Source organism: Bison bison, unplaced genomic scaffold (assembly GCF_000754665.1).
Source record: "Bison bison bison isolate TAMUID 2011002044 unplaced genomic scaffold, Bison_UMD1.0 scf7180017864349, whole genome shotgun sequence".
NCBI lineage: Eukaryota > Metazoa > Chordata > Mammalia > Artiodactyla > Bovidae > Bison > Bison bison.
Genome location: NW_011494921.1, coordinates 3,986,380 through 4,000,827, shown reverse-complemented (window position 1 = coordinate 4,000,827; position 14,448 = coordinate 3,986,380). Strand labels below are relative to the sequence as shown.

Below are 14,448 nucleotides of genomic sequence, written 5' to 3'. Positions count from 1 at the left end.
TCCCAGACTCTGCTGGTTCTTGGAGCCCATACAACTGCAGCCAATATGACTGCACGTTTTCTGAGTTTTAACTAACTTAGTTTGAGTGGGGCGAGCCAGCAGTAGTAACCTATAAACAAACAAAAACTCATGAGTGCTTTTTTTCCCCTCCAAGTGTAGATCTGATTCCCCTCCAGTGCAAACCTGCTTTGGGCTCTTCTCTGGTACCTTCAGGCTATTGTTTCTCTCTGTGTTTTGTCCAGCACTTGCAGTTCTTTTCAGAGGGAGGTTTAATTCTGTAGGAAATCATCCTGTTATCAGAAGCTGTGATCGCTTTTGGTCTCACTCTCCTCCCTGTCTCTGATGGTTGTTTGTAAGCGGTGATCTAGCAGGTAGACAAAGAACGAAGATGAAGTGCTCATACACCTCACAAACTGGATTAGTTGGCCTCCGAATGGCTGAGCTGTGTTAATATTCCTTCATTACACTGGAAGGGTGCATATCTGAGTGAGGACTAAACTAACTCCTGGCAAATCAGAAAGTCCATTTGTCTTCTTGGACTCCACTCTACCACACCTCTCCCCAGACTCACTACGGTTCCTTCTGCCTGGCTAGAAATGCTCCCTGGACCCCTAAATTTTCTCTCCATGGGCAGCCCTCTGTGTTCTTGATCCCTTTCCTTTCTAGTACCTACAAAGACTCAGTCCCCTGTCCACCCAGGGGCCTGCTGTCCCTCTGCTCAGCTGGAGTTAGTAAAGAAACCCCGGTCTGCGACAGTGACCGTGGGCCAATCTGCTCTGTTTCACAAGATAAATCTGCACTGGATATCAACCGCCCTTGAAAGCGTTGCGTGAATCAGAGAATGTAAATTCAGCCAGCCCGTCCGTTTTCACTCTTGTGAAAATGAACTTCCAGAGACAATCAATGACTCGGTGAAGGTCACTCGCTGGCAGAACTGGATCTAGGATCCTAATTCCCGACTATCAGTTAGCTCAAACATCAAGGGAGGCCAGGTGTGGGGAGCGACAGCACCAGAGCCTTCTGCAAGGCTGGCTTCACCTGGGGACAGTGACGGTCAGAGCAGGATTGCCCGGTGGGTTAACAGTGTTGACACTGTGCGGTGAGAATTGAGGAAAGAACTGAAGACGTCCTCACTGGGAATGAGAAGGCTGAGTGGGGGCACCATCAGGGGCTTGAGTGGGACCTGAGGCTCAGCTGCGGAGCGGCATACGAGAGAGCCGGGGCTAAGGGGTCGGAGGTGCTGCCGATATCAGCTTAAGACAAGGAAGGCTTTTTTATTTTTTATTTTTAAGGAAGGCTTTTTTAACAATTAGAGGTGTCCACAAACCCACATTTGGAAGGGGTGGTGGCTGAATTCCCTTGCAGCAGCCGAAGGTGAATTCTGTACCACTGGGCTTCCCTGATAGCTCAGTAGGTAAAGAATCCGCCTGCAATGCAGGAGACCCCGGTTCAATTCCTGAGTCAGGAAGATCCGCTGGAGAAGGGATAGGCTACACATGCCAGTATTCCTGGACTTCCCTTGTGGCTCAGCTGGTAAAGAATCCAATTGCAATTCAGGAGACCCCGGTTCGATTCCTGGGTAGGGAAGATCTCCTGGAGAAGGAAAAGGCTACCCACTTCAGTATTCTGGCCTGGAAAATTGGACTATATTATAGTCCATGGGGTGGCAAAGAGTCGGACACAAGTGAGTCACTTTCACTATCTACCTCAGGGAGCTTTCAGCTAAGGCTCCACTGGGCTATTGTAGAAGGGATCCCTTTACTGTATACGAGTGTGGAATAGATTCCTTTGGGCCCTTTATAGTTGTTGGAGCAGGCAATGGCACCCCACTCCAGTACTCTTGCCTGGAAAATCCCATGGATGGAGGAGCCTGGTGGGCTGCAGTCCATGGGGTCGTGAAGAGTCGGACATAATTGAGTGACTTCACTTTCACTTTTCACTTTCATGCACTGGAGGAGGAAATGGCAACCCTCTCCAGTGTTCTTGCCTGGAGAATCCCAGGGACAGGGGAGCCTGGTGGGCTGCCGTCTATGGGGTCGCACAGAGTCTGACACGACTGATCGACTTAGTAGTAGCAGTAGTAGTTGTTGGATTCTGTGTTTTGTGTCTGTCCCATGGTATAGACATGTCTTCCTTCTAGAAGGAAAATGCCTTCTGAATGTCCTGATCCATGCCCTTCCCTGCCCACCCCAACCCCCACCACACAGGCATGTGACATGGTACTGCGGTGACATGGTGTGCTGCAGTGTGGTGTGATATGCCATGGTGTGGGGCTGTGTGGAGTATTGTCAAATGAGAGGAATCAGATACCCATGGCCAGAGTCCTCTACAGTTATACAGCTCCAAGCGGTATTGGAGCGGTTTGGGTTGTCAAGAGAACTGCCAATGTATCGACATTCTGAGCAGCACTGGCTGCATCTTTGAAAAGAAAGCAGGTCTTGCACATCATCCTGCAGCTGGTCTGTGGGATAATTAGGAAGGCATGCTATTTTATGTCACGACAAACTAGACGAAACAGGGTCCCGTGCATCTCCCATTCATCTCATCCACTCCAATTATATGACAGAATCAGTCAGTCCCATGCATCTCCCATTCATCTCATCCACTCCAATTATATGACAGAATCAGGCATTGGACTAAAAGGAAAATTCTTTTTTGTGGCCATGCTATGCAACATGTGGAATCTTTTTTTAAAATGGTATTTACATTTTATTTTTAAAATATTTATTTGGCTGTGCAGGGTCTTACCTGTGGGACCTAGGATCTCTGCTGCAGGATTTGGGATCTAGTTCCCCGACCAGGGATCAAACTTGTGCCCCCTGCAGTGGAAGCTTGAAGTCTTAACCATTGGACGATCAGGGAAGTCCCTGAAAATAAGTCTTATCCTTTATTTGTGGTTTTAAAAATTGTGAATATTTCAAACTTTCTGGTATAAAACAAATCATAATTCACATGCAAATTCTGATAAAAGACAAGCATGGTTTTAAAATATGTTCATGGTATCTGGCATTCATGGATGCTACAATCTGACTTTGTGTCCCTCCTGCCAAAATTCATATACTGAGTCCTAAACCCCATGGAAATGGTATTAAGATGTAGGACTTCATGCTTAGGTCATGAGGTTGGAGCCCTAGAGTATGAGATTTTGTGGTTCAGTTGCTCAGTAGTGTCCAACCCTTTGTGACCCCATGGACTGCAGCACGCCAGGCCTCCCTGTCCATCACCAACTCCCGGAGCTTACTCAAACTCACGTCCATCGAGTTGGTGATGCCATCCAACCATCTCATCCTCTGTCATCCCCTTCTCCTGCCTTCAATCTTTCCCAGCATCAGGGTCTTTTCTAATGAGTCAGCTCTTCCCATCAGGTGGCTAAAGTATTGGAGCTTCAGCTTCAGCATCAGTCCTTCCAATGAATATTCAGGTGCATATTGGTGTATATATATATACTGAATATATTGGTGTATTCTCGGTGTATTAGTGTATTATGAGATTAGTGCTCTTATAAAGGAGACCCCACTCTTTGAGCTCCCTTGCCCCTTCCACCGAGTGAGGATAAAGTGAAAATGTTACAGCCACCAGTCTATTGGTGTTTATTACAACAGCCTGAATGGACTAAGTGGACTTGAAGGCTAATTACCCTCAAACATCATACCAGTATTCTCCCAGGAACTTACAAGAGGGGCTACACTTTGCCAAGGACCATGGGTTCTCGATCCCTAGTAATTCATTTTATTAACATGAAATTTTTTCTTATATATCACATTCAGGAACTCTGCTCAGAGAACAGGTTAGCCCCTAACTTTTGCGTCTTAGTTCCCTTTTCCTCTGATAGAGCAATTCTTCTTGATAAAATTGGTCTTTGGGAATTATTTTTTTCTGTACCATTCATTGAAAAACCAGTATTTGAGGGTTCACTGGCATTCCATTAGTTAGGATTTCCTGCTTTCACTGCCATGGGCCGGGGTTCAGTCCCTGGTTGGGGAAGATCCTGCAAGATGTATGGCATAGCCAAAAAAAAAAAAACCAAAAAACGAGAATTTTGTTTTGAGTTTGGTTTGGTTAAACAGTTCTAAGTGCTTCAGAGGTAAATGTTCTAAATCTTCTGGGTCATTTCCTTTGAAAGAGAGCAAATGTTAGGCAAAAAAAGAAAAAATCCATGTATACAGTCGTTCCTGGATGTCTGCCAAGGATTCTAGAACCTGCCGCGAACACAGCATTCAAGGATGCTTAGGTCCCTTGTATAACCCGGCATAGGACAGTCATCCCTCCATATGTCTGGGTCCCGGGTCTGTGGATATGAGGGTTGACTGTAGCCTGGAGGACTGTGGCAGAGAAGGACAGCACAGTTTGTTGGAAGACAGTGTGAGGGAGTGAGGTGAGTGTCTGAGGGACAGGAAAGAAAAAGCAGGGAAGATGGGGAGAGGGGCCAGAGAGGAGAAGAGGATGAGAGAGACACCCACACGGGCGGATTTAAGGTCTCCGTGCTGTTTGTCCACCCTCACGGTCCGGTGCTGTTACCAAGGTCAGCCAAGAGGAGCTGCACCGAATACTGGACCAGGGCTGGCCGTTCCAGGTGCTCCCCACGGCCCCCCCCCCCGCCTCTAAGCCGCCCCTCTCCCCAGCCTCCCCCTCCACCCAAATCCATTCTTCCCACCCTTCTGGAAGGGTGATCTGCGGTGCAAACGCCGGCCAGGTCTCCTCTCTGCCTCCTCTCTGGTCTCCTCCCCCATCCCTGCCCTTCGGCTTCGTGCAAGCATCCATGAGAAGCATCAACGGCATCCTGGAGACAGAGGTGGTGTGATCTCTGACGGCCCTTAGCCTGCAGTCTGGGCTCCGGGGGGCACCCTGACCTTCCACGTCTTTCTCTGAAGGGACGCGGAGTCCTGCTTAATGGTTGGACAGAGTCAGGCCCTTGTCCTGTCTGCAGAAAGTCGGAGATGAAACACGGTTTGCTTTTGTTTCTTCCTGGCCGTCCTACAGACCGTTAAGCAGATGCGTGTTCTGCCTCATTCACAGCTGAAAAGCTCAGGCTTCGTCAGATTCACAACTAAAAGGACAGCGTGATTCCCGCTGCCAGGGGCGCTACCAGGAACGTTTAGAGCAACCGAGGTGTCCTCTACGTGTTGGTTGCGAGTTTCCTCACGGTTTTCTTAACCGCTCACTACGCTAACGTCGATGCTGCTGGAAGCGCCGCGCAGGAGAGCGGTCGCTTCCGCCTCGACTGGGCCTCCTCCGCGCCCGCCCGCCTCACATCACAGCGCACTTCTGCTCTGCCGTCTGCTTGATTTCCGAGAAGGTGGCCTGGGCTTTCTCTTTGATGGCGTCCAAGTCCATGTTCTGAAGGTTCTGTAGCTGCCCAAGGATAGAATCCTTGTCTTCTTCCTCTTCTTGATCTTCATCTACCATTTTCCGGAGGTCTTCGGGCAAATCCACATCGTCTCCAGCCATCTGGATCTGGTTCTCATCCATCTCACTCTGTGCAGAAAAACAAACACAGAGATAGAGGAAAAACCCTTCTAAAACCAACCAACCAACCAACCCTGGCCGCAGCAGGGAGCTCGAGGTCTGCTGAGAAGGGATGCCGGGAACGATACACTTGGCCGTCTCACAGCAGAACCTGGGTCTGGTACCAGCTGCAGAGGCCGGACGTCCCAGCTGAGATGCCCCATCTCTCTGCACTTGGCTCTCAGAAGCTTCTAGCACTGTGGTTCTCAAAGTGTGAGGAGCTTCTTTGGAGGTCCAGGGGTTAAGAATTGGCCTGCCAGTGCAGGGCACTCTGGTCTGGGAAGAGCCCATGCGTGTGTCATGACTACCAACCCCTTTCTGTAGAGCCCACAAGACATGGTGCCGCAGTGAGAAGCCTTCATGCCACAAGGGAGAGGAGCCCCACTCGCCACAACTAGAGAAAACCCACACACAGATGGGGAGGCCCAGCACAGCCAAAATTAGCTAATTAATTAAAAACATGAAAGCGTGGTCCCTGTACCAGGCAGTATTAGCATCATTTGGGAATGTGTTAGAAGCACAAATTCTCAAATTACCCCAGACCTACTGGATCAGAAACTCCAGGCTGGGGTCCAGCAATCTGCATTTTCAGACTCCCTGTCTGTCCTGCTGATACCCAAAAAGCTTGACCAACTCTGCCTTAGGGCTGCTCTGCACGCTTTGTTTTCCATCAGCCCCAGACTATGACTCAGTGGCCCAAGCTGAGCCCACTCTGGGGTGGGGGGCTGTTGGGCTCATAGGGCCAGACCAGGCTCTCTCCATCCAGCCATCACTCTTTAGGGGCAACTCCCGGTTAACCATCACCCCTTCCCTCCCTTCTACCAGATACAGAAGCGGCTCAAATTCAGCTTTACATCCTTGATGCCTAGAAACAAGTCTGGCGCACACCACCTGTTTATTGAGTGAATCGTTCACACCAGGACTCCAACGCAGCACCCCCGGGCTAGCCTTGTTCACTGCTACTGCCTTACACTTTTCTCCCGTGGTCCTAGGCGTGGCTGTTCTGAGCCGCTTAGTTCCTGCTGCATGGTCTCTGAATTTGTCTTTACTCTTAGGCTGCAGAGCCCTCTGTTCTATAACAAAGAAGAATCTACAGGACACATTTTTCTGCGAAAGGCAGGGTCCTTTCTTTTCTTAGATGGCTGCTCTCAGATATAATTTTCTGAGATCAGGTTGTAACATGGGGCAAACTGGGCTTTGGGGGACACAGAAGATCAAAAGGGGCTTCCTCGGTGGCTCAGACGATAAAGAATCCACCTGCCAATGCAGGAGACCCAGGTTTGATCGCCGGGTTGGGAAGATGCCCTGGAGAAGGAAATGGCAACCCTCTCCAGTATTCTTGTCTGGAGAATTCCATGGACAGAGGAGCCTGGTGGGCTACAGTCCATGGGTCACAAAGAGATGGACACGACTGAGCGACTAACAGAGACACACACATGGTCATGGAGCTTGGAGGCTCACCTTCCAACACGGAACTTCTGGGTTACCTGCCCCGCCCTCCCCAGAGTTCCCGCTCCATGCTTACTTCTGTGCTTTCTCCCCGCTCCTCGGAATGCAGACTTCTGATGCCAAGGGGAAGGAGGCTTTTGGGGGGCACATCCCTCGCCCTGACTCTCCCTGGAAGCCTGGGAGGACGGCTCTCAGTGTCGGCTTCCCAGGTAACAGAAGCTTCCCGTGCACTTGGCCAGGCCTTGGCCCCTCAAAGCGCTTAACAGATCAATTAGTTCCTCGTCAAACTGGTGTGGGGATTAATTAGTTAGTTAATCCCCAGGGGCTCCCGGCCAAGCCTCCGTTTCTATTTATTTTGTATTCACCTGCCCTCGAGGGTGCCTCCCTTGTGGACGGTCCTCTGGGCATTTTTTGCAGGAAGGAGGGGAAAAGCAGGGGGCAGCCTGAATTCTCAGCTTACCTAAATGCCATGCCGGACCCCTGCCCACTTGAAATAAAACATATAGAATCTGTAAAGGCATTCCTGGGAATTTCAGCATCTACACCCCTCCAGGTGGTAAGAAGTTCTCTGCGCTTGTCACCAGGTTGGAACCTGGACAGGCTGGGGGAATAGGCGGCTGGCGGGGCCAGGGGGCCAGCCCACTGGTGCCCTGAGCGGCCCGATGCCCTCAGGAGGGCGCTCCCCAACCCCTGTTCTCCAGGCTGCTCAGAGTGTAGCTTCTGCAGCTGCGGACTGACTCCTATTTATTTTCACCTCCTTCCCCTGGCCCTTGTGGCTCAGCTGGTAAAGAATCAGCCTGCAATGAGGGAGGCCTGGGTTCCATCCCTGGGTTGGGACGATCCCCTGGAGAAAGGAAAGGCTACCCACTCCAGTCTTCTGGGCTGGAGAATTCCATGGGCTGTATAGTCCATGGGGTCGGAAAGAGTCGGACGTGACTGAGTGACTTTCACTTTCACTTTCCTTGACCCAGGGAAGGAAGAGCCAAGAGGGTCCACTGTGCCCCCCGACTCACAGAGGGGATCTGGGTCACCACCTCATCTACCCTAGCAGTTCTCAAAGTGGGCTCCCGAGGCCGGCCGCAGCGGCATCCCCCGGAACCTTGTTAGACACGAGGGTTCTTGGCCCTCTCCCTGACCTGCTGATTCAGAAGCCGTGGGGCCTGGCTGAGCCGTCTGTGGTTTATCGAGCCCTCCTGGTGATTCTGCTGCTTGTCAAAGTTTAAGAAGCCCCACCCTACCTCTCTTGAAGACAGGGGGCTGTAACTCACTCATCTCTAAGTATCGGAACCCAGCGAGTATCTGGCATGTCGTCACAGACAAGACTCCAGGAGCCTGTTGTCAGGGACGACGACTGAACGTGCAGGCCCTCTTGACTGTGAACAAGCTGTTTCATAGCTCCTGACGTGTTTACGTTCCCACTCCCATAGGGGCTGCCTAGAGGTCAAGGGTTGGCTTGAAGATCAGACACCTGAGCGTGAAGGTTACCTCCACCACATACAGGCTGTGTGACCTTGGGCACCTAATATCCCTTCTCTGAACTTATTTCCTTATTTATAAATTGGGTTTATGTTATTTGCCTCCTTGCTAGCTCAGATGGTAAAGAATCTGCCTGCAGTGCAGGAGACCAGTATTCGATCCCTGGGTCGGGAAAATGCCCTGGAAAAGGGAATGGCAACCCAGCTCCACAGTTCTTGCCTGGAGAATCCCATGGACGGGGGAGCTGGGCGGGCTACAATCCATTGGGTCGAAAAGAGCCACTCACGACTGGGTGATGAACCGACATAACTTTCGTAATTCTATAGAAGATAAATTAAATGATGACTGAATAATTTGGAATGTATTAAGCAGTTAAAGATGGCTATTCCTAAATGTAATGACCCTCAGAGGTAAAGCTGGGGGTGGGGGAGCTGAATTGCCCTGAAAGGCCTTGGCCTTCCACACGGTGCTCATCCCATCAGAAGGAGGCCTCCCTCTCCCGCCCCTCACCTCTGGCCTGGGAGTGCCCCTACCTACCTTCACTCCAGAGCCTCGGCTTTCCTAGCAAACTGGGCCTGTTCATTTCCCTTTCAGCACTAGACACAATTCTGGGAGAAAATGACCCAGAGCGCCCAGCTCCCCTCACCTCTTATCAGGCCCAACCCAATGCACGTGGGGACCAGAGGGTGAAGACTGACCGAGGTGCCCGGCTTGTGACCTGCACTTCTGTCTGCCCCCCAACCCCTGTTCCCACCCGTCCACGGGAGCCTCGTGTATATGGTTCCCAGCCTGGGGCTTCCCAGATACTGGTAAAGAGCCCGCCTACTGATGCGAGAGACGTAAGAGACACGGTTCATCCCTGAGTCGGGAAGATCCCCCCTGGAGGAGGAGTGGCACCCGCCCAGGCCACACGCATGCTCAGTGGGAAAGAATCCACCTGCCAGTGCAGTGAGAGACACAGGAGACCTGGGTTCAATCCCTGGGTCGGGAAGTTTCCCTGGAGAAAGAAACGGCAACCACTCCAGTACTCTTGCCTGGAGAATCCCACGGAGAGAGGAGCCTGGTGGGCTACAGTCCATGGGGTCTCAAAGAGTCAGATACGACTTAGCAACTAAACCACCACCACCACCGATATTCTTGCTTGGAAAATTCCATGAACAGAGGAGCCTGGAGGGTTACACTGGGGCTACAGTCCATGGAGTCACAAAGAGTCGGACCCGACTGAGAGACTGAGCGTGCACTCACCCACATGGGACTCATACACGACCCTGGGATTGCCTCCCCTTGCACGACAAAGTGCCCTGCTGAGAGGGACTCCTCTGAAATCCAAGCAATGGGTGTCTTGTCCTGACTTTGCTGCTCCAGGTTGGGAACGCCAGGAATATTTTGACAGAATGCATGCACCGAGGAAAGGCGTCCATGCTTCACCACACGCCGTGAGCCCAAGTGCAGGTACAGCTGACATGAACCAGCCCCAGGACAGGCATGGAAGTCTGATGCTGAGAACCCCTGACAGGTGAATGCTTCACCACACGCCGTGAGCCCAAGCGCAGGTACAGCTGACATGAACCAGCCCCAGCACAGGCGCGGAAGTCTGATGCTGAGAACCCCTGACAGGTGAACGAACGAGTGAATGAATGAATGAGAAGGACGCCAAGTGAGCTGGCATATACAGAGGAACGCACAGGCTGCCTTCATTCTTCAGGGTCCTGTTTCAGAAGTCTTCTCATTTCTAGAAATCTCATCAATATGGGATATTGTTTAATGCAGTTAAGAACTAATTATTTTTAGGCTGGCTGACCAGAATCAGTCGTAATCTCTTGCCTTTTAACCAGGTTTATAATCTTAATTGCCAGGGCTGAATGCCCCATTATTTAAATAGTACCGCCTCCTGCCCTTGTTACTCCTCTGACTGGTTCTGACCTTTCGCTGAAGGGTAAGCATGATCCTGGATTCAGACTTCCTTCTTCCTCATCTTGGTGAACTGGTCCTCATCTGGTATCAAAATGGAAATATGGTGATCAACTATTTCACATGGTTATATCGCCAAAAAGTTGAGTGTTCCCACTTAGAGTCCAGCCAGTCAAGCTTGATATGCAGACACGCACCAGAATGATATAGATGTGAGTGTGAGCAAACTCCAGGAGATGTGAAGGACAGGGGAGCCTGGTGTGCTGCAGTCCACGGGGTCTCGAAGGGTCGGACATGACTGAGCAATGCAACAACATCAACAAGAAGATCTGACTTTGGACTTACGCCAGTGGCTCAGTGGTAAAGAATCTACCTGCCAAGCAAGAGGCACAGCTTTGATCCCTGGGTCGAGAGGATCCCTTGGAGGAGGAAATGGCAACACACTCCAGTATTCTTGTCTGGGAAAATCCCACGGACAGAGGAGCCAGGTGGGCTATAGCCCATGGGGTAGCAAAAGAGCTGGACACGGCTGAGCACGCACATAGGCACAGTCTGGGGCAGGGATCCAGGCAACAGAATTTTTAAAAAGCTTTCCTGGGACTTCCCTGGCAGTCCAGTGGTTAAGAGCTCACCTTCCAATGCATGGAGTGCCAGTTCGATCCCTGGTTGGGGAATTAAGATTCTCCATGCCTCACCACCGAAACAGAAAACAGAAACAATATTGTAACAAATTCAATAAAGACTTTAAAAGATGGTCCACCTCAAAAAAAAGTGTGTGTGTTTTTAAAACTTTTTAAAAATTAGAAGCTTCCTGGGTGATTCTAATGCGTGAGAGGTGTTGAGACCCTGTCAGGGCTTGCTAGCGTCAGCTTCTGCTACACCGCACGGTCTTTCCCTCTTTAGCTCCTGAAGGAGCGAGGCAGAGGCTGTGACTCTGAAAAGAGCCGCCAGTTTCCGACGCTGATTGAGCGAGTGCGCACAGGGGCTTCGAGGTGCGAGACTTCCCCCACTGTGTGCGTCTCACGCTGCTCTCCTGTGTGCAGACTTTCCAGGGGGACTCGAGACGTTCCTAGAGGTCACTTGTCCAAGCCTCTCCTCTACAGATGTGGAAACCGAGGTCCTGGGAGGTGAAGAGGCTTTCGCGATGTCCTTTTGCTTGTTAGGGAAGGAGAGCCCAGCCCTGCTGCTGGGTCTGGTAGGAAAACCCGGCTGGTGAGTCAGATCGCCTTGGGGTCTTGCCATTTACCAGCTGTGTGACCTCGGGAATCCCGGCACCCCGTCTGAGCTGCTGTTCTTATCCAAGCAGGGGAAATGAGGCCTCCCTCCCTTCCAGGGTGGCCGTGAGGGGTAAGTGAGAAGGTGGCACATGCAAAGCTGATGGCCGTTTCCCCCCTTCCCAGGGCCCCGAGGACCTTCCCAGGGCAGGAGCAGAAGCAGCAAACAGAACCCGGCCGGCAGGGGAGGAGCGGAAGGGACGGCCCCTAGCGGGCCCCGGAGGGCCTCCGAGCTGCCGCTGCCAGAAAGAGCTGCTCAAGGCGGGCGTTTTAGTGCCTGGGACCCTGCGGGGCAGCCCCAAGAGCGCCTGGTCTGAAGAAGGCAGGCAGAGAGAGGGTCGCAGAATCGTCTCTGCCTTTAAGAGGCAGCTTGCGCTCTCAGTGTAGAATGTTGAAAGAAGCCTTCCTGCTCGATTTTCTTCTGTCTTCATCTTTGCTCAGAGCGAGCGATGCCCTTAATACCGCAGACAAACACCAGGTGTAAGGAAAGCGCCAGCTCCTCGGGGGGCCCGACGTTATTTTTCAATGACTAACCTAGATTGACAATTCTGTTAATAGGATTAGCGCTCATTGTGGAGCTGTTTTCTCTTATTAATTTGGCTTGACTTACATATACATTTTGAATTGGCTAGGAAAGGGGGGGCACCTTTGTTTTTAGGGGAAAAAAACCTCATGGCTTTATTTATGACTTCCTCTGCTTGAGAAAATATGACATCCTAATTATGAGCTCAAGTAATCTTTGTATTTTATAAGGAATCATAATGTCGAATCCAGACTTGTTCTTTTCGTGAAAACTGGTTGTAATTTAACTCTTGTGGCAGATGGATCCCTTCTGCTGATTTTGATACTTCGTTCTTTGGGTGTGCTTTTGTTTTTCTGTTTTCCCCGACTAACATTGATCATTCAGCAAGACTGTTGTGTGTGGGGGTGTTTATGTGTGTGTCTATGTATATCTGTGTGATCGGTGCGTGTGTCTGTGTGCATGTGTGTGTGGTATGTGCATATGTATGTGTTTCTCTGTGTGTGCAGTACGCGTGTATGTATGTATGGATGTGTGTGTCTCTGTGTGTAGTGTGTGCACGTGTGTATGTGTGTGCACGTGTGTAGTATGTGCATATGTACGTCTGTGTGTGTAGTATGCGCATGCGTGTGTGTGTGTGCATGTGTGTGTGTGTGTGCAGCCTCTCCATGTCAGACACCATGCAAGGCCCCGATGACAAAGACGGAAACCTCAGCCGCTTTGTTAAGAAGCACACAGTCCAGCAGGTGAGAGGATTCAGAGTAGAAAGATGGCAGGCGAGACATGCACTCAGGCGCTATGGAAGCACAGGGGACCTGGAGAGTGGGGAGATCATGGAAGGTTCTGGAAGAAGCAGCAGTAGAGCAACGTCTTCCAGGAAGGAAAGGGGTCACAGGGAGCAGGGTGTAGGGGACGTGAGGTGGGAGGAGGAGCTAGTCCAGGTGAGGGGCCCCAAGAGGTGAGGCTGGGCAGCTGGGAGCCAACTCAAGGTGTGCAGGCCAGGAGGCTGGACTCTACCCTAAAAAGTCATTGGAAGCCTTTTTTTTTTTTTTTTTAAAAAGGGGAAGAACAGAATCTGTTTGCATCTTGGAAACCTCACTCTGCAATTTTGAGGGGAGCAAGACACAATCAAAAAACTACTTAAGAGGTATTGTAAATGGCAACCCACTCCAGTATTCTTGCCTAGAGAATCCCATGGACAGAGGAGCCTGGTGGGCTACAGTCCATAGGCTCGCAAAGAGTTGGACACGACTGAAGAGACTTAATGCACACACAAGAGGTAGTGTAGTCAAGTTGCTGAGAAGTGCTGAACCCTGCACTTGGGGAGGAGTTGAGAACGATTGGGAGGTGGAATGCGGAGAAGGCAGTGGCACCCACTCCAGTGCTCTTGCCTGGAAAATCCCACGGACGGAGGAGCCTGGTGGGCTGCAGTCCATGGGGTCACACAGAGTCAGACACGAGTGAAGCGACTTAGCAGCAGCAGCAGCAGGGGGTGGAACGGCTGTCGCCTGCTGATCGCTCTGTGCGGGGCTGGAGGAGGGGGGACCTGGAGGGTGAGCCTGGGGGCGGTGTGGGTTGGGGGCCGTGGCGGAGGTGGATCCTGCAGGAGCAGGGAAAGACATTTCTGGGTCTGAGCTGGAGGTGCCCCAGGAGAGGTGGACGCGATGGTGACCTTTAGGAGAAGGTGTAGGAAGGAGGTAGAGGCTGGAGGGTCAGCAGCACACATCTAGGTGGCAGCTGAAGGCCACAGGAGATGCTGCCATTCGGGGAGAGCGTGACAGCGTGAGGGACAAAGAGAAGACGGTGGGGGGAGCACCCGGGGATATTCAGAAACCTGGGGGCAGACCGGGGAGGTAACCCTGGGAAGAGAGGAGAGACAGGTTACGGAGCAGAATGAGGAGGGTGGTGCTGAGAGGCTGAGAGAGAGAGGGCTTCAGGGAGGAAGCGCTGAGTGAGACGGGGCGAGGAAGGCTCTGCCCTGGGAAGGACGGCTCCAGGAAGAGGGCCCGGACGGAACAGCAGGACCGTCTACTGCAGCGAGACCGACCTCAGAGCATCCTCAGGAGGAAGGCTCTGCCCCGGGAAGGACCGCTCCAGGACGGGGGCCCGGACGGAACAGCGGGACTGTCTACTGCAGCGAGACCGACCTCAGAGCATCCTCAGGAGGAAGGCTTTGGCAGAGCAGCGGGAACTGATCATTTAGGAAGATGCCTAGAAAGCCACGTTCACTCAAAGTGCTGTTTGCTTTAGTTGGAGAGACTTGACCTCCTTTACAATGGAGAGGCCAGTGGGGAGAAAGCACTGAAGACCCAG

At 51.6% G+C, this 14,448-nt stretch overlaps 1 protein-coding gene across 1 annotated transcript in view; it reads right to left on the bottom strand.

Annotated features, from left to right (window-relative positions):
• Positions 1 to 5,247: 5,247 nt before the first annotated feature.
• Positions 5,248 to 14,448, bottom strand: part of CPLX4 (complexin 4) — a 22,849-nt gene continuing 13,648 nt past the window's right edge. The window contains exon 3 of the mRNA XM_010854755.1: positions 5,248 to 5,475. Coding sequence (XP_010853057.1) covers positions 5,248 to 5,475 — 228 coding nt within the window. The remainder of the gene's footprint in view (positions 5,476 to 14,448) is intronic.